The sequence below is a fragment of the Camellia sinensis genome, chromosome 15 (genome assembly GCF_055761805.1).
Source record: "Camellia sinensis isolate YWXY chromosome 15, ASM5576180v1, whole genome shotgun sequence".
In the NCBI taxonomy this organism is placed as follows: domain Eukaryota; kingdom Viridiplantae; phylum Streptophyta; class Magnoliopsida; order Ericales; family Theaceae; genus Camellia; species Camellia sinensis.
Genome location: NC_138975.1, coordinates 121705548 through 121732627, shown reverse-complemented (window position 1 = coordinate 121732627; position 27080 = coordinate 121705548). Strand labels below are relative to the sequence as shown.

General features: G+C 35.2%; 1 protein-coding gene and 1 non-coding gene across 2 annotated transcripts; both read left to right on the top strand.

Annotated features, from left to right (window-relative positions):
- Positions 1-1688: 1688 nt before the first annotated feature.
- Positions 1689-10709, top strand: LOC114277980 (nuclear transport factor 2). Its single transcript, XR_014356625.1, has 4 exons — positions 1689-1876; positions 9302-9671; positions 9756-9883; positions 10079-10709. It is a non-coding gene; the product is annotated as a nuclear transport factor 2 (transcript).
- An 11042-nt stretch (positions 10710-21751) lies between these two features.
- Positions 21752-22387, top strand: LOC114277966 (uncharacterized). Its single transcript, XM_028219922.2, has one exon. The coding sequence runs from the start codon at positions 21752-21754 to the stop codon at positions 22385-22387; it is 636 nt and encodes a 211-aa protein (XP_028075723.2).
- Positions 22388-27080: the final 4693 nt, after the last annotated feature.

Genomic DNA, 27080 nt, shown 5'->3' with positions numbered 1-27080 from the left:
TGCAACTCTTGTTGACAATGCTAGACAGTGGACATGTGTCTGCCACTTCTTGAAAGTGGTCACAATTTTATAATAAATTTCATAGTAACAGACACTTGGTTTGATCAACAGATGAACACACTTCGAAGTTTCTCACCTTGAAATGAAGATTTAATATGGATATATAGCCAGCATAAGTCGAGCATGCAATGGTAACTTTTTTAAAACAGGAAAATAATAAGATTGCAAGAAAAAAAAATGATAAAAGGGTATAACATACGTAATATTTGGTTAGTTTGAAACTTCAATTTATGCTATTTTTGACATAGAATTATAGAAAATATAGATTCGTTTGTCTAGGTCTGTGGTACTCAATCTAAAACCCCTTATGCTTCCACATAGTATTAACAGAGGCAACGCCACTCAAGGATGAGTGTTGATAGCTGAACCCACTGAAAATGCAATTTATTTATTTATTTATTTTTTGAATACCAACCAAAGAGAGATAACATTAAAGAGAAAAAGGGGAGTACAGGAGAGTCAGAGGACAACAAGACCTCCAAAAAAGGAAAACGAAAAGACAAAAAAAAAAAAAAAAAAAAAACACAATATCACAAATTACATCTCACATGTTGCTCTACAATCCCTAGTCTCTAGAAATCAAAAAAATGGTATCCGTCTAAAGGTAGAGGAGACTGAAGCCCAAAAAGAGGACAATAACAAACTCTATATAACATTACCCATCATGTTCTCAAAGATCCTTACATCTTTTAAGTTTTTATTTTCTTGTTAAATTTCAAAAACTTATTTTTGTACAATAAATTAAAAATAATATGAAATCGATTGGTGTTTTTGAACTTTTAATTGTTTTTATTTTTTAAAAACGGAAAATGAAAATTATATCATACAGTTCACCGTTAAAAAATTTCTAGAGTTTCCATTGGCATATACTGATGGAATTTCATCATAATTTTTTTATTACTTTCATTATAGTTATAATTTTTTAGTTAGTGTTTATAGCTTCAATAGTTTTTGTTTTGTTTTGTTTTTTTATTTTATTTTTGGTTTTGAAGAGTAAATTTTGTTTTTTTTTTTTTTTTTTTTTTTTGGGGGGGGGGGGGGGGGGGGGGACATTTTTGGGCTTCAACCTTCATAAGAAAAAAAATGATTAGCATGAAAAGGATTTAAGATTTTCTTGCAAATAGGGGAAAAAAAATAATCTTTCTTACATATGAGGTTTGAAACCACTAGGGTTTTTAAATCTGTTTTTACATTTTCCAAGATTGTCTGTTTCATTGCAGTAACACCTTTTTTCACTTCTCTCTTTCCTCGTCCTCCCTTTTGTGTGTAGTTATGGTACCTAAGCTTTCATATCAAAGTTATTTATCCTTGTTTCTATTCTAAAGGTTCTCAAGTCACAGTGCTTTTCATTTTTGGTTCCTCCTATGAATTTGTTGATTTTGGGATTTTTGTAATTCAATTTTCTTTCCTTTCAATTACAAGTGGATATTTTTCTCAATTTTCTGTCTTCTTCTAATTTTGTTTGATTTTTGTTAGTGGTTTTTTAATGTATTCATTTTACAAACAGAATTCATTTTTCCTTTTTTCATTGTTTGTTTGTTTATTGAAATTTTATTTCAGATATATTTTTCTATCTATTTAATTTACATATATCTTCTTATTTTATGTTGATGTTTAATTTCATGTAGATGGCAATGCGGGCAGCAAGTCCTGCTGCTGCTCTTCCCAGTGCACATGTTGTCGGTATGCCTATGTTGCGCAGTATTACCGCATTCTTCTTGAATCTCCAGAATTGGTTTATAAATTCTATCAAGATTCAAGTGTCCTAAGCCGGCCCGATTCTAATGGTGTAATGACTTTGGTGACAACCATGAAGGTGAGTCTAGTGTAATTATGGCTTGTACTCAGTTGTATATCTTCGTTCATTATTGGATCTCATGACAAATAATTTACATTATGACATTGTACAAGTAGGGAAGGAAAGTATTTTTGGATGTGTAGACATCCCATTTTGACCGCCTCTCAGACTTGGTTGCTTTATTTCGAACACCCAATGATGAAACGATATGCTGTGCAATTTTTCGAATCTTCAGCAAAAGAATTTTGTTTTGAGCTTCTAACTCAAATCTTGCATCGCATTTGGACCAAAACCTGTTTTTTCTAGCCTGACCACCCAAAGAGTAGCTAGACCAAAAGTTGACCGGCATGCCACTTTTTTTGGCTGGCCATTCATCCTTTTGGTTGGCCTGCCATGTTCAACGAAGCAGATATTTTGCAGCAGTAGCAAGTTGCTCCCATACATGGGATTTGGCCAGCTGTTCTCTTTGCAGATATTTCCGAGGTGAGAAGCTGAAATTTTATAAATACAGCACTTTCCTTCAAAGTTTAGGGTTAGAAAACTTTGTGAACAAGCATTTCCAAAGGCATACAAGGCATTCTCTACCTTCTTGACTATAGATACACCATTGAAGCTCAAGCTTAAAGCTTTTTGTTGAAGCTTTGAGCCTGATTTCAGATACTTGAGAGTGTTTGGATTGAAATTTGTGAAACAAGAAGCTCTTCCTCTTTTCAAGAGGTTGATCTTTGAACTCTTTTCATTACCTATTCTTTTATTCTCTTGTTTTTCATCCTCTGTTTTAAATATTGATTTTCAGAGTGTTTTAGGCTTTAAAATGTGATTTAAACCTTGTTGAAGGTGGAAGGCTTAGCCACCCTTCCATAGGCTTATCCATTAGTGATGTTCTCTTGGTGTTCTTCATGCTTTTGTCTCTTTTTCTTCAATTTCAGCACTATTTTAGATAGTTTTGTGTGAATATGAACTGAATATATGCGTTTAAAGCTTTAAATAGATAGCTTGATTCTTGATTCCCTCTCTCTTCTTCAAAGTTGTTGTAAGCTCTCTTCTAGTTCCATCTTTGAAGCATGGAAATGGATGTCTCATCCTTATTCCATGAGTAGGAAGATGAGCACACTACATTCATTTGCTTAGTCTTGTTTTGATTTAGTTTCGAAGTCATATGGGAGCTCTTTCATCGGAAGCATTAGAGACTCTCTTCTAGTTCCTTTGAAAGCATGGAAATGGATTTCAATCCATATTCCATGAGTAGGAAGAAGAGTCTCTAATTGCTTTTTTCAATGTTGTAATCTTTTTTTAATAAGCTTCACCTTAAAAAATGGCTTCCTCTAAACCTATTCTCTCTAAATTTGAGTACTCACTTACTCTTATTTTTCTTGAGATATAGTAGGTTTTAGCCATCTCTTTAAATACTTCCTCTTCTTAATTTGCCTTAGTTTTGTATTCATTGAATTTCGTTATGTTGCTTCATTAATCATCATCTCAATACTTTTGGGATATTTGATGATTTGTGAAGCAAACCTATTCTCTCCTTGAATATCTTCATGAGAGGAGGGAACATAAGGGATGAACATCCTTTGGAAACCCTCTGTTTTTCCTCTGTTCCCATTCTGTTGCAACATGTCTTTCTCCAAAAGCAGTGGCTGGCCGGCCACTATCTTGTACAGCCGACCAATTCATTAGGCCGGTCGACAATCATTTTGTACGGCAGTGGCAGTGGCAGTTTTTCAGCAAAACAGAGCAGATCTTGAGGTCCAAAACATAACTGTTTTCTGACTGGGAACAAGGCAATTTCTGGCAGTAAGCAGAGGGGGTTTCCGGAGAATGTTCTTGCTTGTGCGCATGTGATTCCCCGCCTCTCATTCAATTCCTTTAGCTTGGTCGTTTTGAAATTTGTGTTTTGTAATAATTAGTTAATTAGTTTATGTTTGTAATAATTAGTTAATTGAGACATTCGTACCCTCTTGTAAAGAGGGCAAATTTGTAACACTTGATGTATGTCTTCCACTATAAAGCATGGACACGCCAAAATGGAAGCCGTGGCGGTGTCGGATACGGGGACACGCCGGGGACACGTACGGGACACGCCATTTAGCGTGTCCCCTTAATTAATTTATTTTTTTGGTATGGGACACGGCGGGACACAGCGGCACATAGCAAGAGGACACGGCAGGGGAACAAAATAGAAAACCCTAATTCGAAGAAAGAGGAGAAGAAGGGCTAAATCCAAAATCAAAAGAAGAAAAGAGAGAAGAGAAATGCGAACCTATTCATCTCCATCTCGATCGATCTATCTCGATCTCCATCTCCAGTCGATCTCTGTCTCCAGTTGATCTTCCATCACTTCTTGACCTGGTACGTCTCTAGTCTCTCTCATCTCTGGCTCGCCTCTCGTCTCTCTCTCGCCTCTTCTCTCTCTCTCTCGTCTTCTTTTAACCCTCTCTTCTGCCTTTCTTCTTTCCCCCCTTTTGTCTACCCCCCCCTCTCTCTCAGACTAAAATGTTTCGTTGACCACCAGTACTCAAAGATAATATATTATATATATTAATAGTTATTATATAACATATAATATATGTATAAGATAATATATAATATATAATATATAATACATATTATAAGATAATATATATTTATACATATTAATAAAATAAATAAAAAAACACATGTAGATAAAATAAAATAAAATAAATTAATTGGAACATATTGTTTAAAAAATATAATAAATAAATAAAATAATTAATGTATATTAAAATAAAAATATTTATAAAAAAAAATTAAAAAATTTGCCGTATCCCCTGCCGTGTCCGTGTTCCCATTTTTTTAGAAATTGCTGTATCCCGTGTCCGTGTCTATGTCCGTGCTTCATAGGTCTTCCAATTCTCATTTCTTTCTCGCTTTTATTTAAATGTTTACCATAGTTGTATGGGGGATGCACCAATAAATCCCAAATTAATAACTTATACACTGTTTAGTCCTAAAAGTTTTCTTATAGACTGAAAGGTCCCATTACAATGTTTCAAACATCAGATTAATGTTTCAAACATTAGATTTCGAACATCAGATTAATGTTTCAAACATTAGATTGATGTGCAAATGGGACTAAATGGAGCATAAGAAAACTTTTAGGACTAAATGGTTCAACTTTTCAGAAACTAGGACTTATGGGTAAATTTTCCTAATTGTATAGTATCATATTTTCTTTTATCATTCTCATGCTTTGTATCTATTTTTGCATACATTAAGGTTCAGCTCATCATACTTGATGTCGTTATCATTTCCTACTTGATTGTGTGCCCTACCTCATGCTTTGAGTTGATTCACATGTCATGTTAGTAGCCGAATCTAGTAGTTACATTTTGGTATGTGATGCATTAGCCACTCTGCATATTAGGATCATGCATTTTTTCTAACTATCTTTTTTTCTTTGGCTTGCTACGGTTAAGTACTAGGTGAGCAATTTTTGCTTTAGCATATCATGTGTGTTTGTGTTGCCACGTCGAGCATACTACCATAAGGCTACTCGCTTATTTGAAATATCTCTATGAATGTCTGTGGATGGAGGCTATTTTGCTTAAATTGAAATGACTTTGATTATTGTACATATGAACTCGCTTTTCCTTTCAGTTGCCCATATTCAAAAACTCTTTTAAAAAAAGCATGAAATCAAGGTATTTCAAAGTAAGTGACGTGGTCTATACTTATTTGCTCCACATAGTAATGTTTTATTGATGATCAGAACATGAGCATATAACGTCCATAAAATTCACATCATGACTTAGTAGAGGCCGATCTTTGGTCGGGTGAGTGGCGTGCTCAATTCATGACCTTCTCCTCTCATACCTAAGTTTCCGAACCGAGACAACTTTGGTTATGACGGACAAGTGGCCTTTGGCACAAGTCACGAGTTAATATTAGGTGGTGACTCTGAAAATCTGACGATGCAGTCTATTTTTTGCATCTCTAATGATTAATGGATTTTCTAATATTTGTCAGATTTGGACTCTCATTCGTGTTTCTATTTCACATTGCACTTGTGAAACCAGATTCAGAACTACGGGAGTTTGAATTGTAGGGAATCGCATCCAAGAAGACTAAACCCCTCTGAGGAGCGCAAAAAATCAGCTACAGGATGATCCTTTAATCAACTTACTTGGTTACCCTTGCATACCATAATATTTGAAGCCGCGAGGCAGCAAAAAGGGTGCCACCTATTTAAACTGATGTATACAAGAGCAAAATAAAAGTTTACCACATATGGAAAACATGTATTACTTATAAGGAAAATGAAAGAATGCAACCAACGAGAATGATCCTCTAAAAAGCCAAAAATGTGTACTCAACATCAGATAGTTTAGACTAGGAATTGTCAGCCAACATCTTCAAAAGATTGTCTATTGGACTTCGTTCAATCAATCACATGAGACACACAAGTACGACTCTCTACTCCTACTCTGTACAGGGTAACTATTAAGAACCTTCCAAACTGATCTTATGACGATCCAATACATGCCATTGGAAAGAGATAGCGCAGACACCTTAGCTCTCTACCCACCATACAATGACTCAAAGGTAATTAACATGTCCTCTGCTTTGAATGCTACATCTAGTCAGAAGAACATTTTGCCCAGGCATCAATTTGTCACTTTTTATAATTGTCCCGAGGAGGTCATGGGTTCAAATCTCCTTGGGTGGGTTCAAATCTTCCTTTTTTTTTTTGGGGGGGGGGGGGGGTTGAATTAATGGAGTGCAAGCACTTAGGTGCTTTGCCAAGGGTGGGGAGCTTTTTTTCCATAGGTGCTAATCTAACAACTAACATTTGCCGATAAAAAAATAATAATAATAATTGTCTCCAAATCTGCTCTAACACGGAAAGAAAAACAAATTCCCTTGGAATTTTCAAGATGCATTTCAGTGGAAAACAATGGGCAATGTCCAACAATGCTTTATAAATACTTCAACTGGAACTTCCCCCTCCCAGAAGCCTTCAAGCTGAAGTATCTTCTCTATTTGCAATGACCCATTGTTGGACAGCCCTCTAAATTGGAAATGTTGTCTTTGTGTTGTTACACTTGTCAATTTTCATCTTCAGAAATGTTAGTTCATCAATCTTGTGTAGCACTGAAGCATGTGTTGGGTTTTATGTTGGACTCCAAGTACTGACCTGCTGATGGTTATATGACTAAATGATGATTTAAATCAGATCATTTTGTCAAATAGGTGTACCTTGTAAGAAGAATCACATACACAGACAGGTGATACAACATGGACACTACAAGAACGCACTGACATGGCATTTTATAGAAAATAGAATATACATGTGGGGGACACACTCATAATATATAATTTTATCAATTTATTGTCATATATATGAATATATTATTCAAAAATAAGAAAAAAAATGCAACATAACATTAATTTCTCGAATGTAGTTAGAGGAAGGATTAGTAGATATAAATCTGCATTATTTTTCTTTTGTCATTGTATCCTCTCTTATTTTATTCAAACTTGTAATGTGTTTAATGTGTTTTTGAGTGATAGACATTTGCATCCCACCAAGTCTAATAAAAATTAATAAATAATATGAAATGCTTTCAGTGTCAGAAATGCTTCTTGGCCTTTGTACCTTGATGAATACACTAAATCTCATAGTAGGCTTACATTTGCATAGGTGCGTGTTGAAGCTCAAGATCTCGAATATACCAAAGTCTTTCATGTTCAATTTAGGTTATGGTGAAGGCTTATGAGACACGAGTGGAGGTGACATGGAGACCTCAAAAGTATGAAGATTGCCATACTTTTGGTCATGCCACAATTTCTTGTACTTACAAACCAAAGCCATTGAGTTCTACCTCTTTGGCTATATAAAAATTAGATATCAGGCCTAGTGAATGGGAAGAGGTGAAGAAAAGGAAAGGTAAGGATGCGGTGCACTATTTGTTGGAAAAGATAGTTTCTACTCTCTCATTTCATTTTTGTCCCCATCAGATATATTTGATGTGTTAACATCTTGTGATCTAGAGGAGGAGATGCTTAGTAACTGGAAGGATGAATTGGTATCACCTTGGGTGGCCAACACGAAGGGTGTTCATGAGATGGATAGTAAGGGTAATCAACAGAGGAGGGTGTTAGAGATGATATTAATACTCCAATAGAAAAGGAAGACAAATTTGGAACCAAAAGAAATATATTTACTACTGCTAGAGATGAGATAGTAATAATAATAAAACCTTGACGGGAAGATTCAGGGTCTAAAACTTGCTTGGGTGAAAAATGTAGCATATATTTCAGTTAAACCAAAAAAGTACAATATACAATCTTGAAGAGCCAAGAGCAACATTGTCTTTGTGAGAAACTTTCTTATACTTCACTGGGTTGGGTCTGGAGCTTCCCTGTCCCCCAAAAAAATAAAAAATAAAAGAGTTAATTGCTACTTTCAGGTAGCTAAGTTTCATATACTTTACTGGGAACTTGTAGATGAAATTACACTTGACTTTTTTTTTTTGGGTAGGTTCAAGAGTGGCTGATGAACAACTTGCTTATTTTATTTTGCTTTTGGGTGTTGGGTTGACTAAGGTCTCGCATATTCCTTCAGTGTGCTAAGGTGGTGTTTGATAACAATTCAACACTTCAAGTTGAATGAATTAAGTGAAAATCAATTAAGCCCATTTGATAATCACAAATGGTATCACTTAAAATTTTAAGTGGCTTTTAAAATATATGCTAAAAATTAAGAAAATTTTAAGATATAGGAAACTTATTTAATTCTGATTCAATTTATAAATATTTATACATAAGCATTAACATACATCGTTATAACCTCACAACTGCCACCATCATCATCGCTGCCTCCACCACCACCCTTCCACGACCACGTTCATCACCATTGTGATTGTTTCCACAAGCAACAACATCATTTCACTACCACCACCACAGTCACCATTGTCATTACCACCACCACAACTATAACTACTACAACTCTTCAGCTCCACAATCATTGTCGCTGTTGCCATAACAACCACCGTCATCACACCGCCGCCGCCGCCGCCGCCCTCTTTTTATCTCCACTACATTACCCCTCCAACATCACCACAACCACTATCTCTCTATCTCTACCACCATTGTTGCCTCTACCACCGACTCACTATCACAATATAAAATTACAAAATACAGTTTAAAAATAATAATTTTCAAATTTAATATTATACATATCAAGCATTTTGTTTTAGCTTAGCACTTAAATTTTTATCAAACAATTTTTCAGCTTAAAGAATTCAACATTTAGTTTTCAGTACTTAATTTTCAGTTTTTAGTTTTATCAAACACCATTTAAGTAGTCATATGAACTTTTATCCCTTCTTAACGCAGTATTCAATGAAATGTTCCAAATTTAACTGTTGATCACTGTTATCTGATAAACAAAATCCTGTTCTTGTTGCCATGGATCAGGCAATCAGTGAAAAGATTCTATCGTTGGATTACGGAAACTACAAGGCAGAGATAAAAACTGTGGATGCTCAGGAATCCTACAAGAAAGGAGTTATTGTTTTAGTAACAGGATGCTTAACTGGGAAGGACAATGTGAGAAAGAAATTTACAGGGACTTTCTTTCTAGCTCCACAAAAGAAAGGCTACTTTGTCCTTAATGATGTTTTTAGGTATGTTGAGAATTATGACTTACCCACCCAAAAAAAAAAAGAAAAAAAAAAAAGAAGGTATGTCGAGGAAAGTGAATCATTGGAGGTCATCAATTCCGTGACAGTTAATAATGGCATCAACAACAACAATGCTTCAATGTCCCCTTTGCCATTAGATCCAGGTTGGTTTAATTCTGCTTCCTTGACTTACGATACTGAAGTTCTCTTCATGATCAATCTGGTTATATCTTTTATCTTTGTTTCAGAGCCCATTCGTAGTCCTGATCATCCTCCATTGGAGCCTGTTGCAACCTTCCAGACAGAGGATCTAAATAATGGCCCACAAGTTTGTGACCCCTCAGATCACGAGGAAGGATCAGTTTTAGGAGAAAAGGTTATTGATGAACCCCCAACTCATTCAAGTCAGATTGAAACTAATACAGTTGTTACTTCAGATCCTTCTGACGCTCATGAACAGAAGAAATCATATGCTTCAATCGGGAGTTCATGCCCAACCCAAAGTTAATTCCTTTACAGCCTTTAGTATTGACACTTATCGTGACATTTTATTTGACTGAATTTCATATAGGTGAAGGTAAGTAAGGTTGCTAAAGCATCTGCTCGAGTCTATGTTCCTACTAGTAACACGAGGGTGGTACCTGCAAATGCTGATCTACAGTCATTGGGTTCTGCAAAACCATCTCCTGAGTTAGAAGTATCAGTTCCTATTGGCCACAGTGCTCCTCTAAGTGCTGATGCTCATGAAGAAGGTACCCATCCTTTCTGCTTACTTATCAGCAAGCTAGCTCTTTGGGTTTGGCAATTGTTCTTTTGATTATCTATGTGTCGAAGCAATACTTGGATCACAACAATTAGGGGTTTTTTAGCCAATCCAAAACACAGTAAGAGCAAGCTTATAGTATTGAGTAATTATGGATGTTGATAAGTGAACTTCTTTATTCAAGATGGTTCAAGAATTAATATGGTGGAGAAGATTGTGGAAGCCATTGAAAGTAAAAAAAGTGTATTTGATCAATTGTGGGCTGAAGTGTATAACTTGAACTTGAATACTGTGGTTGAATTTCACACTATGAGTTCATATCAAACTACACTGTCTCATTCATAAATGAGTAAGACATTCTAAGAGAAAGATTTGTAATAGATTGTGTTTGTGATGATTTTTGAATAATATTTTAGAGTGATGTGTGATATATACCAAATTTGTTAGTATTTTCTCGATGTGGGTCAACTAAAAATTTGATTGGTTGCTAGTTGTTTGGGTTAGCTGCTGGTTGTTGGGGTTTGGTCCCAATGATTTAAGTTGATGTTAGTTTTTTTTTTTTTTGGTCAGTTGGCTTCTGACCGGCTGTTCTCTCTGGGTAATGTTTTATTAGTATTAATAAAATATTATTTTTTTGTCAATCAAAAAAAAAATAAAAAATTTTAATTGGTTGTTGTTTGAAATTGTTAGACATACTCGTAAATCTCATCTAACGTGAAAGGGTAAATTATACAAATAGTCTATGTAATTTACACGATGTGTTAATTTGATTCTTGTTGTCTCAATTTGCTCAATTTTGTCCCTTAATTTAACGGATTGCGTCATTTTAGTCCAATAAATAACGGTTGTTAAGTTTAGTGGACAGAAAGACAAACAATGTGTCAATTTGGTCCTTGTAATTTACACGATGTGTCAATTTCGTCCTTGTCAAAATCAAGCAAATTAAAATAACAGAGACCAAATTGACACATTGTGTAAACTACAGGACTAAATTGACACATTGTGTAGACTTTCCGTCTACCAAACTTAACAACTGTTATTTATTGAACTAAAATGACTTAATCTGTTAAATTAAGAGGCAAGATCGAGCAAATTGAAACAATAAGGACCAAATTAACACATCGTATAAACTACATGGACTATTTACATAATTTACCCTTAAAATTATGATGTACCTTAGCTACATCCTAGCAATAATTTATGTGGAGGATTTTTTCTTTTTCTTTTTTTGAAAACATGAAAAACATTTATATTAAAAATAACAACATATTGAACAAAACCACAAAGGGTCATACAAACCATACAACAAAAATAAAATAAAATAAAATCTGCTAAAAAAATCAATTACGAGCCAAGGAAGATCACTGATCTTTTCAAAGATATGATTTGAAAAGCAAGATCTGTTTGAAAGGTCACCTTACTTCAGACACCACCAGAAATTGGAGATGAGAAGGAGGTATACCTATAATGATATGGGAGAAGGCTTGAGAGAGGAAGAAACCATTGTAGGTGTAGATAATCTAAAAATTTATGTTGAAATCGAGGGAGAAAACTTTGAAAACCCCGATTTCGGTTATAAAAAGTCCAAATTTACACTCTAAAACTGCAGATTTGTAATTAGAAGTGTAAAAAGGATTGCCAAAATATATCGCCGAAGTACCATCGGAAATCTTTTGCTCTCTCTCTATGGAACTCAACTCTATATATGGAGGATTATAATAAGAGTTATCTAATAAAGCCTGTGATGAGAAGGACTAGATAAAGTATACTCTTACACATATTTTGCAACTCAATGATGTCTAAGAGTGCCTACGGTTATGTGTACTAGTATGTAAGCGTGTATTGATAACATGTAAGATATAGATTGGACTTGCTCTCTCTCCATGGAACTCAACTCTATATATGAAGGATTCTAATAAGAGTTATCTAATAAAGTCTGTGATGAGAAGGACTAGCTAAAGTATACTCTTACACATATTTTGCAACTCAATGATGTCTAAGAGTGCCTACGGTTATGTGTACTAGTATGTAAGCGTGTATTGATAACACGTAAGATATAGATTGGACTTGCTCTCTCTCTATGAAACTCAACTCTATATATGAAGGATTATAATAAGAGTTATCTAATAAAGTCTGTGATGAGAAGGACTAGCTAAAGTATACTCTTACACATATTTTGCAACTCAATGATGTCTAAAAGTGCCTACGGTTATATGTACTAGTATGTAAGCGTGTATTGATAACACGTAAGATATAAATTGGACCTATTAATTGATTTCTGACATGTTATAGAGATTGAGAGATGAAAGAAGAATGCTTAACTCTCAAAATGTTTTATTCAACTTAATCATATTACATCAAGATTTTTTATTTTTTTATTTTTTAATAACTAAGTGTCCAAATTAGTTTACGCACACCTCGACTAATTTAGAAATTCTGAAGTTAACGATAAGACAAACTTTCAGTGGCGATAAATTCTTTAGTTACCTTGACTCCCACTAAGCCAAACCTCTTGAAATTATATTATATCAAGATTAGAGTACATCGTACAGATGTCATTTATTTTATTGGGCAAATTTCACTTTACCCTCCTATGGTTTGGGGCGGGTACGGATTATCCCCCTGACATTCGAATATCACCACATAACCCTCCTGCGGTTAATGGGTTGATGTGTACAATTAGCATTTCCATATATTCTAACAAGCCGTGCAGTACACACGAGTAATGTGCAATTGGGCATGAACTGATGATGATCCCTCATAATTAAAAGACCAAAATGCTTTGTATACTCTCTCTTTCCTCTGTATATTTGAGTTGTAGGCCAGTAAAAATGTCCTCTTCAAGCATGGGCGGTGGAGAAGGACAAATGTTGAGGTTTATTAGCAAGAAATGTCGTTGTGGAAAAAAAGCTTACCTAAGAAGATTGCTTTGTATACTCTCTCTTTCCTCTGTATGTTTGAGTTGTAGGCCAGCAAAAATGTCCTCTTCAAGCATGGGCGGTGGAGAAGGACAAATGTTGAGGTTCATTAGCAAGAAATGTCGTTGTGGAAAAAAAGCAACCATTAGAATCGTAGAGTTCGAAAAGCATTCGAAAGGCACTATGTGTGTGAAAAGGCAGGTTTGAAACGTCGTGATTTTTGGACTTGGTGCAACCCAGTTGGATTTGCTCCCACTTATGGAAGAGATGAGATTGATGGTGAGAAGTTAAGAGTTGAGGAAGGTGTGCACTTTAATGGAAGACTCATGAAGCTAGAAATGAAGATGGAGGCACTGAACATGTTGATGAAGGCATCTATGGTGGTTTTGGTTGTGTTGCATTAGCACTATGTTAATGTTCAGTGTGAAATGAATTTGTAAGGTGCCTTACGTACTGGATGTATGTTTGAAATCAATAAAATTATGTTAATGAAATTAGTGATTTTTGTATCTTTTTTTTTTAATTTTACTGCATGCCAATGCAAACAATGCAAAAAATAGAACCTTACTGAGTTTAATTAAAAATAAATAAATAAATAATTCTGAATTGTTTTTACTGCATTCCAATGCAAAAAATAGAACCAACATGAAAATTCATTCAAACTTATTCTAACACAAGCAAACCCTGTTGAGTTTAATTGCAAAACAAACAATTCATTCCAACCAATGGAACAAAAATGACAAGAACAAATTTGCAATGACAATGCTTTTCAACAATGAACCAAAAAATCAAAACAGTGATATTTTTCCAAGGCCAAAAACAATACTTCTCAAAAATCTGCATTACAATGCCAAAATGGTCTATACATCTGGATTACAATGGCCCAACAGTAATCTATTTACAGAATTATGCTGCATTTCAATACCACAATTGCCAATTAATCTAATATGCTAAAAAGCCACAAAAAAACACATCAACAGTTTGCACAATAATTGAACCAATTTTTCAAAAACCATAACTCTAAATGTGTGTCTACCCTTCCTTAGATTAAATACAAACAGACCCTACAATATTGTTTCAATACAAAAACAAAATAAGAACAACAGGTCACCTTATGCTCTATTTTGACCCACTAGCCAGTTTTTTTGCCTACCTCCTTGCTCTGATTGTCTCAGGTGCAAAAGTTATAGATACAGTATGCCCTCTCACATCAGTATTCAATCTAGCATTCACTCCACTTCTTCCAATATCGACTGCAGTTCCATTAATTGGTCATTTACCCCTCCCACCAACTGTGACTTCAGGTCCTTTGGCAAGACCACTTGATGCCTGTCCGCCATGGGTTGATAGTTTTATGGGTTGCAACAACATTTTCAATTAACAAACTTACAAAATAAAAAATAAAAAAAGTTAGAGTTATAAACAAGTTAGTTACCTGAGTGGAAGACCTTGTATTCCTCCTCTTCAGTCCAATAGAAGCACCTGTCGCTGGTGGCTGAGATGCTAATTGGCCTCCTTTTCTGGTTTGCCTCCCACTGGACATCTGAGGCAAAAAAAATTACAGTTAGGAACATTCACAAATTGGGCACCCTAGTACACCTCTGGTACAAATTAATTTGACTTTAAGTTAGGCCTAAGATGAAGTAAACCCTACATTGAAGTTACAAGTTAACATTAAAAGTTAACTTCTGTCATGTTATCTCATTGGATGGAATGTTTGTTGTTGGAGTAAAAATAGAAGTTGATGCAGGTTGAGATAAAGATGATTGCCCCCTAGTAGATCTCTCATGTAACAAATAACTTAAGTTATTAGCACAACCAAACCTAATAATAACATGTGTACAATAAATGAATGCATAAGTATACACTAACCTTCACCATTTTGGATTTAGAATGCAGTCTATTCTTGTATGATCTCTGATTGTGCCCCTTTTTCAGACCCTTAGCATATGTCACATTGATGTTCTTCCTTGATGCCTTGTGTGGATTTCTTGGCTCGTCTGCTTGTCTATTTCTTAACTTCTTTGGTCTTCTTGCTAATTTCTTTGCTTCTGGTGGATTCAACTTCTGGTCACCTTCCTTATACTCATGCATGTCTGGAATAGGGTGTATCATGAATGCATAAGTATCCAAGTACCTAGACTTGGTGTAGTACTCATACGCATAATCTTCTGGCTGCTCATGATTGATTTGAATGGCACTGATGGCATGGCTACAAGGCAAACTAGACAAATCACATCTTTTGCAGCTGCATATCCTATTACTTAGGTCCACTATGTACCTCCTCTAAAAATGATCAACCTCTAATTCCAATTGTCTACACCAAGTTGCAAAGAAGTTCCTTGATTCCACCTTCAACTTCTCAAGTTTGTCATGAATATTGGGATAAATCTGACCGGTGTATTTTTCCATTCCAATCTTTTTAACTTGGATCCGTTGCATCAATTTCATTTTGATCCATTCAAACATGGAGATGATTGGTAGCTCTCTAGCTTCTACAATGTAAGAATTGAATGACTCACTCAAATTGTTGACAAGGATGTCACATTTGCTCATTGGAGAAAAATGTGACCTTGCCCACAAAGCAGGGTCAGTCTCCCTCAACCACTCCACAGCTGTTTTCCTATTTCCAATCTTAGGATCAACTTCTTCAATCTTCTTCATCCAGTAGTTGAATTCATACACATTTCCAGTTGATGCAGCTTTCCAAAACAGGTCTTTAAACACACAACCACTGTATTTTGTCTTGAAGTTATTATACATATATCTTAGGCAGTATCTATGATCTGCAATAGGATATCACTCTGCAAATGTTTCAACCAACCCCTTCTGTCTATCTAATATAAATGTCTACCCTATCTCTTCAATGCTCCCAATGTCACTCATCAATTCCTCAAGAAACCAAGACCAAGAAGCTTTACACTCAATCTCAACCAAAGCCCCTGCAATAGGATACATGTTGTCATTTCTATCTCTCCCAATAGCACTGAGTAGCTACCCTCCAAAAATCCCTTTTAAATGACAACCATCCAGTCCTATTATTGGTCTACACCTTGCTAGAAATCCTTCTTTCTGTGCACCAAGTTGACATACATCACTTGAAATGTAGGCTCTGTCTTTTCAGGATCAGTTGTCATTAAAATGTGATTTGATGGATTTTGCCTCAGAAGTGTAGCTACATAATCCCTAATCATGTGATATAGCTCAGCCAAATCCCCTACAATGATCTTCCTTGCCTTTTTCTTTGCCCTATAAATTTGAAACCTACTTGCATCCACAATTATCTCTCTTCTCAGTTTTTTCTTGAAAGAGGCTATGTTAATGTGAGGATCATCTCTCACCTCATCTATGTAATAACCCCGATCCGTAATTAGTTACTAATCCGTATGTAATGATGCTAATGAGAGGATTAAAATAAATTATGTGTTCATTCTGTATTTTGCATGATTTTGGCTTTCTATCTGTTACTTGTAGAAATATCTGTCTGGAGTTCCGCTTTAATATGAAAATTGAAAGCCTTACCGGCATCCGAAACCGAAATTGATTACACCAATATGTTATTTGGAATTTTTAAAATACTATGGCAAATGTTATTAAAAATTGATTCAGTCTGATTCATTAGGTTGTGTTTGGATGGACCAAATGCCCTAATTAATGTATTAATACATCACAAGTATATAAGTTGCCATATAAGCTCATTTGTGCTCAACAAACTTGATTCAAGTGAGAAAATCTGAGAATTCATTTTAGAGAGACAGAGAGAGGAAGAGATTGAAGAAGAATTGAATGTTTTGTGTTGAATTCATCAAGATTGTGTAAGGACAAGAGAATTTGAAGACTCTAAGTAAGAATGTAATCTTTAAATTGTGAATCTAAGTCATCCAGCATGGGATTTCTTCAAGATTATGAGTTTAAATGTGTATATTGAGCTTAGAATGAAGATTTGAGTTGCAATTCATGCATGCATGCTTATGTGAGTAGTAAATCATCATTTTGATCATAAGTGTTGTCATTCATGGTGAGTTTAGGCCATGGAATTAACATGCATGCATATTAGATCAAGTTTTGTAAGTAAATTCCATGTTTGATGAAATTTGCAAAGCAGTTTACATGCATGTTGGGTTTTGCCATATCAAGTTTGATTTTGATCCTTCATGTAGAAATTATAGATAATCGGCTCATGCATGTCTGAATCATCACTTAGTGCCTTTTAAATCATGTTTTGAGAAAGAGTTTTGTATATATGTTGAGGTCTTGAAGCTCAATTTTTCTATGAATATGGACTTTGAGGAAAAGAGCTTATGAAACATACATGCATGGGAGTTTTAACTCAATTTTAGCTAAATCCTTGTGTTTTGAACTAAGGGTCTGTATGTGACCATATATTGTGTTTTAAAAAAGTTTTCCAAGCGTTTGATCAAGCTACGCATGAGTGAAACCGTTGAAATTGCATTTTGAAGCTCAAAACTCTGTTTTTGGAAACCCAGAATTTCGCAGTCCGCTCGAGTGAGGAAACCTGCGCTCGAGCGGCGAATGCGAGCCCTCAGTATTTTTACAGGCATGAGCTCTCCGCTCAAGCGACCACTTGGACGCTCGAGCGAACACTTTGCATACTGTTGATCCGCTCAAGTGTGGAGGTTGTAGCTCGAGTGTAGATTGAGACCAATCAGTACTTTCTCCAAGTTTGCAGACCGCTTGAGCGAAGGAAGGCTCGCTCGAGCAAACCCTCTCATATTTGCATGTCCGCTCGAGCGAGGAAATCTACGCTCGACCGGGGACCTTATTTTCAGAAATTTTACCAAGTGTTTTCCAATGCATTTTGGCACCCTCATTACATCTTAGACATTCCTAAGACTTAATTAAGCCATGATAATGAGGTTATAGATTAGAAACACACTAAGAAAGGAAGGTACTAAGTTAAGAGTTTATAAGTGTGTGTTTTAAGCAATGTGCTAAGAATGAACAAGAATCAACTTATCGAAAGCTAAGCCGTGTTGGCCATGTACATGTGTAATGATAAGATATGTTTTTGTTATGTACTTTTGTGTCTGTAGGTCAACGTCTGGAGATTGATTGACCGTTTGTGAGAACCACTCTGAGTAACATTTCTGTAAAGATATGTTGATATGAATTATGTTCCAAATGTGATATGTCAAGTTATGATTTCTGAAATAATATTGTTTATGTGAACGAATGTCCTATTTGTGAATCTATTATGACATCCATAGATAGTCCCAAGTCATGTGGGACGGCATGTAAATGCGGGTCCATGACATACATGTGATTACGAGATCTCGTTAGCCACTTCATTGTGGTGATATGTGTTTAATCGGTATCCGGAACCGATTACTCTAGTCGGAAGACGTTATGTGCTGTGTTCTATGGGATGTACCATTACTATGTTCAGATACAAGAATGTTTATGCTATGATCTGTTTTATGCTTATGACATGTTCGGATTTTGTTCACTAACCCCTTTACCTTAATGTTATTCACTGGGTTTCAGCTTACTGTGTGTATATATATGTATGGGTGAGCATTCTGGAGATCGAGCATGAGGGCCAACCATTGCGCCTCACTTGGAGGTTCCTGAAGTGTCATGTGTTAAAGTTCTACTGTTTCTGTATATGAGGGTTCTTTGTTTTATTGGCTGTACTTGAGATGTTTTGCTAAGTGTGTGGGTATAATGAGAAAATGATTTTTGGTTATGTATATGAAGTTTTAAATATTCTGTTTCATGTAAGTCTACACAGCTCATTGGACAACTATATTTATATATCTGCTTCCGCTAGCCCCTTAATTTTGCTAATCAGTTCTGAGGCCTTCGGTAATCCAAGGATTACTGGCCAGTTACGATGCTAAACCTATAGGGGCAGGTTCATGGTATCCATCATCTACCTCATCTTCCTTATCTGATGACCCTTTTAAACTAATCAGTTCATCATCATCATCAGGATTTGAATACCAACTAACATCATCTGCTTGATTGGCTGTAGGTGGTGGTACTTCTGTTCTTTTGTTTGAGGTTTCATCAAATGTCATCATTTGGACCCTTTAGGTCTTCATATAACCAACTTTGGTCATCACTTTCCTCTACACTATCCTCAAAAGTTTCAGTATTACTATTTTCTTCCCTAACTATATAGTCCAAGTCCTCAAAATCATTACTATAAGTTCTCTCTTCATCAACTAAAAAAACAATCTCACTCTCTGCAATGTCACTTTCATTAGCCTCATTACCTTCTACACACTCAGTGTCAGTAGTATGTTGTAACCCATCTTTATGTTGTGCATCATTACCCTCATGCTGACTTCCTATTTGACTCTTCCTAGCCTGATTCTGACTTGAATTCTCCTTATCCTCATATTCCTTACTCATATGCTCACCCTCAACTACCTATGCACTATCTTCTGAGTCATTCCTAATGTCATCAATTATGATGTCAATATCAGACAAGTTGATATCAATAATGTATGTGTCACCAACACATATGGCATTACCACCCTGTTCTACACAACCAATCTGCAACACCTTCTCATGTGTACTATTACCTCTCTCTTGTACACCCTGAGTATGCCCTTGTGCACCATTGGAATCTAACAATAACTCACCATTATATGACAAAACCATAATAGGATCTACACCCTTCTCTACATAAACTACTACATAATCCAAACCCTTATAAGCCTCAAGCATTTTCATCACATCAACATCACTGTAAATTATTTTTAACCCAACATCTAAATTATAACCAGGCCATGTATAATACATATCTATGTTTGCTCCTTTTCTACCAACCAAGTCATAATAAAGGTCTCTTAACTCAAACATAGACATTTTGTTAGGGTCGCGGTTAATTATTTGATCCACCCTATCACCCTCATAAATAACATGTAGATAAAAGACAAAATGGCCCTCATGGTGCACTTGAACAATAATGAAATTGTCAGACATTTTCAGCATACACTCCTAAAGAATAAAAGGTTTCCATAAATACATTTGTTGGACCACAACCCTAAACCCTAAACAAACAAATAGCCATGCATGCAACCAACATAAAATAAAAGCATTTATGAATTTCAGCATTCCCTTAAAAAAAAAAAAAAACATTTTGAAACCACCACTCAATACCCTAAACAAATAAATATTCATGTATGTAACCAACATAAAGTAAAATAATAATTGAATAATTCCTAATCCTCAAATAGATCACACAAAACAAAAGGAGATTATAAAAGCAAACGTACATTTATGCCTACACTATATGACAAGCATAAAGTAATAGAATAAAAAAACCAATTCCTGATTCTACTAGGACCATAACACATAGGACAAATTTGCAATGACAACAAACATACAGTTAATTGAAGAAGGAAATTGCACCTTTTCAGTGCATACCCCACTTCAAGAGAAAACACAATGACAATAAACAAACAAAACAAAACATTGACATCATCCACTACAAATAAATAAACAACCAAAAAAGCAAATAGCAATAGGATATGAAGAACATCATCGAACACAGTGTCCATCACAAAAAGTGAACCACTAAGAGTATCTCCAGCCATTGTTACTATAATGCTATTGCTATTGTTATAATTTGGCAAAAAAATTTGGCAATGAATAGTGCTATTTTGCCAAATTATAGCAATGGTGCTCCAATGGTCATTTGCTATTTTGGCAAATCTCAATCAACTTTCCCTCCAAGTTTGTAAGTGTTGTTTGGATATAGGTTTTTTTGTGATTTTATTTTTGTTTATTTTTTGTCTTTTGTGACATTTTTTTACCTATTTGTAAAAAAAATTATATATTTATATTATTTTCAACTAGACAAATATAAAAAAATAATAATAAAATAATAAAAAATTAGAAAAAAAAATTAAATATAATTCACCCCACCAAAAAACATATCATTACATATTTAATAAATTTTTTTAACTACACATAAAAAATAAACAATCACTAATTACCCACCAACAATTATCCATCATTCACCCATCATTCATTCACCAACAACCATCCATTATTAACCCAGCATTCATTCACTAACAACTATAATCCATCCCACAACCATCCATTATTCATCTACCTACCCAACAACCACTCATTATTCATCCATCAACCCAACAACCATCTATCATTCACTCACCCACAATTTTCTTTACAAATATAACACAAGGTTTTCTACAATTTTCAGATTCACCTACCCATCATTTTCATATCTTCTAAACTCTCTGTACCCACCCAAAAGATTTTATATAATTTTCATATTCACCCACTCACCCATCCACCTACAATGAACAATTTAACTAAAGCCATATTGAATGGAGATTTTGATGAATCTTCATCATCTGATGATGATATCATCATGATGCAACTGTTCACAGCGCAACAACAAAGAAGACAGACGTTAAGCCTAAACTAACAAACCAAACGTGTTGGTTCCACAAGTGGTCGTCGATACATTAATCGTAAGAGGGTCAAAGGCGACAAACAAATTTATAGAGATTATTTTGCAGATAGTCCTATCTATCCAGAAGAATACTTCCAAAGACATTTTCGAATGAGGCAATCATTGTTTGTTAGTATCTTACATGATATTCAACAAGTGAATGAATACTTCATCCAAACCCGTGATGCCACTGGTGCTCCTGGATTATCCGGTGTACAGAAAATGACTGCAACATTTCGGATCCTACAGTACGGCATGCCTGCTAATGCTGTAGATGAGCACATTAGAATCGGTGAAAGTACTGCAATTGCCGCTTTGAATTTTTTTACCAGATCAATTGTTGCTACCTATGAAGTCGTTTACTTAAGATCCCCAAATGAAGTAGATGTCGCCAGATTATTACAAGAGGGAGAGCAACGCGGGTTTCCTGGAATGTTAGGGAGTTTGGATTGTATGCACTGGCATTGGGATAAATGTCCAACTGCCCAAGCCGGTGCTCACACTGGACACTATCACAAACCAACAATTGTACTCAAGGCAGTTGCCTCCTATGACTTGTGGATTTGGGATGCTTTCTTTGGCATGCCTGGCTCTCTAAATGATATTACTGTTCTTGACAGGTCGCCTTTATTTACTGAATTAACTAGAGGACATGCCCATACTGCCAACTACACCATCAATAATAACGTGTACACCATGGGGTATTATCTTGTTGATGGTATCAATCCTGTTGGACAACGATTGTGAAAACAATATTTCAACCTCAAGGCGCAAAGAGACAACTATTTGCGAGGATGCAAGAGGCATGTCAGAAGGATGTCGAAAAGACATTTGGAATGCTCCAAGCACGATTTAATATTGTCATAGTTCCAGCTAGAGGTTGGAGTGATGAGGATCTGTACTACATCATGAAGACGTGCATTATTTTGCACAATATGATAATTAAAGACGAACGTGATATTCCAGAAAATGAATGCAGTGCAGCACAACTTGACTGATACCAGTAATACCCATTGCCAAGTTGTGACAACCCTCACCACTGTTTACTGATAATACCACTGATTACTGCTAAACTGTGACTGAACATTATTAAGCATGTTAAGTAACTGATTCGACTGAAATTTTGAACTGCTTGATTAAGTGTATTAGTTTAAAAGCAAATCTATCTATTTGACTGCTAAATGATCTGTTCATGTTTTATGTTTTAAACTGTAAATTGAAGGCCTTATCGGCAACCGAATCCGAAATTGATTAGTGTTTTATGGTAATTAGAATTTATGTGATTTTATGACATGTTTAATTGAAATGTGATTTGGAGTGATTAAATTAGATTAAATAAGGTTAAAATTACATTAGTTGGCTTTATTACCAAATTGCCACTTAGTGGACAATCCTAGGCTATTCTTTTTCTACTTCCTGCCATTTATTTCCTCTAGAGACCAAAAATGTGAGAGAGAGCTAGAGAGTTGGAAGTGAGCTTGAGTTCATCAAAATTTGCTTGAGACTTAGAAGATTTGAAGAATTCATTGCATATTTGAGCTTCTACCTTTGAATTGAGGACCTAAGGTAGAGAATTCATCTTCTCCATTATGAATTTGAGTTACTTCTTGCATGGTTCTTGGTGAATTAGAGTTTGGAGTCAAAATTTGGTTTAAAATGTTGATTTGAGTAGTAATCATGCATGCATGTGCACATTGTTGAGTTTTGAGGTTGATTTTATGGAAATTCTCACATGCATGTCTTTATTCTAGCTATAGTTCATGAATTCATCATGTTTTTGAGTGAATTGACTCATTTGATCAAGTATTTGAAGCTTTGATTTCAATTGAACACATGCATGTTACATACACCTTATGTTCTTGAAGTTTATTTGAAATTGTGTTTAATTGACTCACCTTTGGGCTTTGATTTTGCAAATTGATCTTTGAAACATGTCATATTATGAGTTTTAAAGTGTTTTCCAGAAAATTAGCCCAAAAGGATCGAATTTGATGCTTTAAAGATTGAGTTTTGTGCTTAGAGACAAATCTAGAAATTCCAGATTTTAGATCCATGCTCGAGCGAGGAACTTCACGCTCGAGCGTACACTCTAAGTTCATGTAGTCAGCTCGAGCGAGTAAAGTAACACTCGAGTGTGAAATGCGTGTATCCAGTACTTTGCATGTGTTTATAGTCTGCTCGAGCGAGGGAATGCACGCTCGAGCGAAGACTTGTGTCTCACGCTCGAGCGGGGGTCGAGCACCCGTCGAGCGCGAATTTCATGCATCAAGTACTTTTGCAGTCTGCTCGAGCGAGGAAAGCCACGCTCGAGCGGAGATCTTTTGTCTGCATGTCCACTCGAGCATAGAAAGCCACGCTCGAGCGAGACCCCTATTTTTTGAAAATTTTGAAAAGTTTTTTAAAGTACATCTTTGCATCCTCATTTCATCCTAGGCATTTCTAGACCTTGTTTAAGGCATCTTAATGAGGATATTGATGTAGAACCACACCGAGTCAAGATAGGGACTAAGTCATTGTTTCTCAAGTGTGTAACTTAGTGTGTGTTCGTTCTGTAACTGTGTAGGGTTGGCATCCGAGAACGCTCACTAGCCTATCTATAACCCAGAACTCTGTGAGTAACAATGTTGTAAAGATATATTCAATCATGAATATTTTCTGAATGATCAACTGTACTACTTTCTGAAATGATATTTCTTACTGAATGAATGCTTGTCCTATTTGCGAACTGTATTCGTGGCATCCATAGCAATTTACTGTTACTGTTACTGTACTGTACTGTACTGTACTGCTACGGTCACAGAGATCTTTGTCGGTTCCCATGTTTGGAACCACTACTGTTTACTGATATGATGGCCATCAACTAACTGTTCGGTCTGTTAAGGCCTACTGTACTGTTTTGCTATGAGATGTACCACATATGACTGCTATGACCGAATGACTGATATACTGTTATAACTGACTGTGTTAAATACTGAAAGGACATTCATTCTTAACCTCTTTACGCATATGTTATTCACTGGGCTTTGGCTTACTGTTTATATATATATGTAGGTGTCCAGGCACCGGATCGGAGCTAGAAGCGTTGGGTTAAACTCTCTTTTTGTCAAGCCAACCAACATGCCTCACTGCGAGGTTCCAAGTCCTTCAAGCTTAGGCTTTTTGGGGTGTCTCAGTTCACCTTCCTGTTTCTGTTTTGTAATACTGCATAGACTGACTGTACCTGTACTGTACTGTTCTAATGGGGATTAGGTCCCTGTCCTGGATGATTGTATATGTATGTATATACTGTTTTGATTCTGAATGTGAATATGTATGAAAAGTCTTTTTGCTTACAGACTGTCACAGCTCATTGGACATCTTTTATTATTGTTTTGGCTTCCGCCAGCCCCTGTACTCTGTATTACTGTTACTACTGTTAAGCAGGCCTTCGGTAATCACGGATTACTGGCCGGTTACGGTGCTAAACCCATAGGGGCGGGTTTGGGTCGTGAGACAAGTGTCACGCGATCCGAATGAGGAGTATGCTCACTTTATGTTAAATCGGCAGGGGATTAGATCTGTTGAAGCCCATAATGCAATTCGTAATGATCTAATTGAACACTTGTGGTCCCGAGCTAGAGAGTTAGATTAAGTCTGTATTTTATCTTTTTAATGTCAGTTAATGTCTTTTTATTATAATAAAATTATCTTCATTTAATGTCTTTTTATTTTATCTTTTTATTGCCTTCATTTGAAAAAATATATTTATTTTTTTGCATTATACTTTATTGAAAAATTTCGTTACATTGTGAAGTAGAAAATACTCAAAAATAAAAAAACAACATGAAATTTCATTACAAAATAAAAATTACATTGCAAATAAAGACTAACAATTACATCAAAAATTAAATGGCATTGCCAAAATTTAAAAATACATTATCCCGTAATTATTCATTAGGAGGTAGGGGAAATAAAAATTTAGGCTGCTCACATTTGAGGACCACTTGGCGAAAATCTCATTTTTTCGCATTGTGTAATACGCTTTCATCTGAGGGCCCAAATGAGAAATGTCCGTAGTCATTATTATGTGTTCTTCCTTTTTCATCTCAAAGTCATGTTTTTTCATTTCAAGTTCTTTCATCTCCTGCAGTGTTTGAATCCTTTTTTTTTTCTTTTTCCTCTTTTTTCTTTTCTTTCTCAGCAAAGTGTTGGTTAAATGTCTCCAATTGTATGCTCATTTTTTGGACTTCAGTTTCAACGACTTGATTTCTCCGAAATAATTCTTTTGCAGCTTTCCCACCCATAGGCCTTTTACCCCTTGTAGAGACACTGCCCTCACCAACAGTTGGATTGTTACCAACACTTGAACTGTTGTTGTCTTCAAGAGAAATGCAGTTATCCATAGGGGAATCGGGGGCTAAATTAGGGGTAAACGCTGTATGCATCCTTGAATTTACCGTATTCATAGGAGCTATATCTTGCCACCTTATATTGTCTTGCAAGATTGGCCAACAATGTTCAAAAGCAAAATGTTTGTTTTCATCTTAATGGTATAACAGTTTTGCTTGAAACATCTGTTTAAAAAAAATTAAAAATGTTTTTAATTAGTTAATTTTTATACGATACCAGAATAAGAAACTAAACATAATAACTGAAGATGAAAACTTGCTATATCAACTTGAGAAATCCCATTTGGGTGAAGATTTTCAACTTGCGCTAAACACCTCCGAAATTTGTTACAACATTTCATGATTATACCCCATCGAGATTGAATAGACACTTGTGTTCTGGACTGATCATTTTGAAGCAAGCAATAATTTTCGTAAATTCTCCCCCAAAAGTGAGCGTACGATTGCGAATTGCCAACAATTGGGTCTTCCGAAATGTGACACCAAGATTTACAAATTGCCATATCTTCTTCAATGGTGAATGATTTTTCTCTCTTTGTTTTTGATGAACCTTCCATAGTGATTGGATGAAAAAACTAAAAAGAAATAATTTAAGAGGTTTGCTGTGAAATCAAATTCAGAGAAGAGAGGAGAAAAGAAAAATTAAATCCAAATGTTTGCGTGAAATAAAATTGGCATGAAGGGTTTCAATTTATAGAAATTTAAAATATTACCGTTTGGGGAAATAGCCGTTTGAAGATAGCTGTTGTAAAAAACAAAAAACAAAAATTAATTAGCTTGCTTAGTTCCATTTTTTCAAAAACATTTTCCAGAAAATTCTACTTTCTTATTTTTCATATTTTTTTGTTTTTACTGAATTTTTTTAATATTTTAAGCAATTTTTTTACTTTTTAAGCACACCTAACATAAATACACCTAAAAAGTAAAAAAATATTTTAAAAATTCACTAAATATCAAAAAATACAAAAAAAATATATATACAAGAATTCAGTACATTTTTTGTATTTTTATGTATTTATTAATTTTTTAAAATATTTTTTTACAAATTTTTT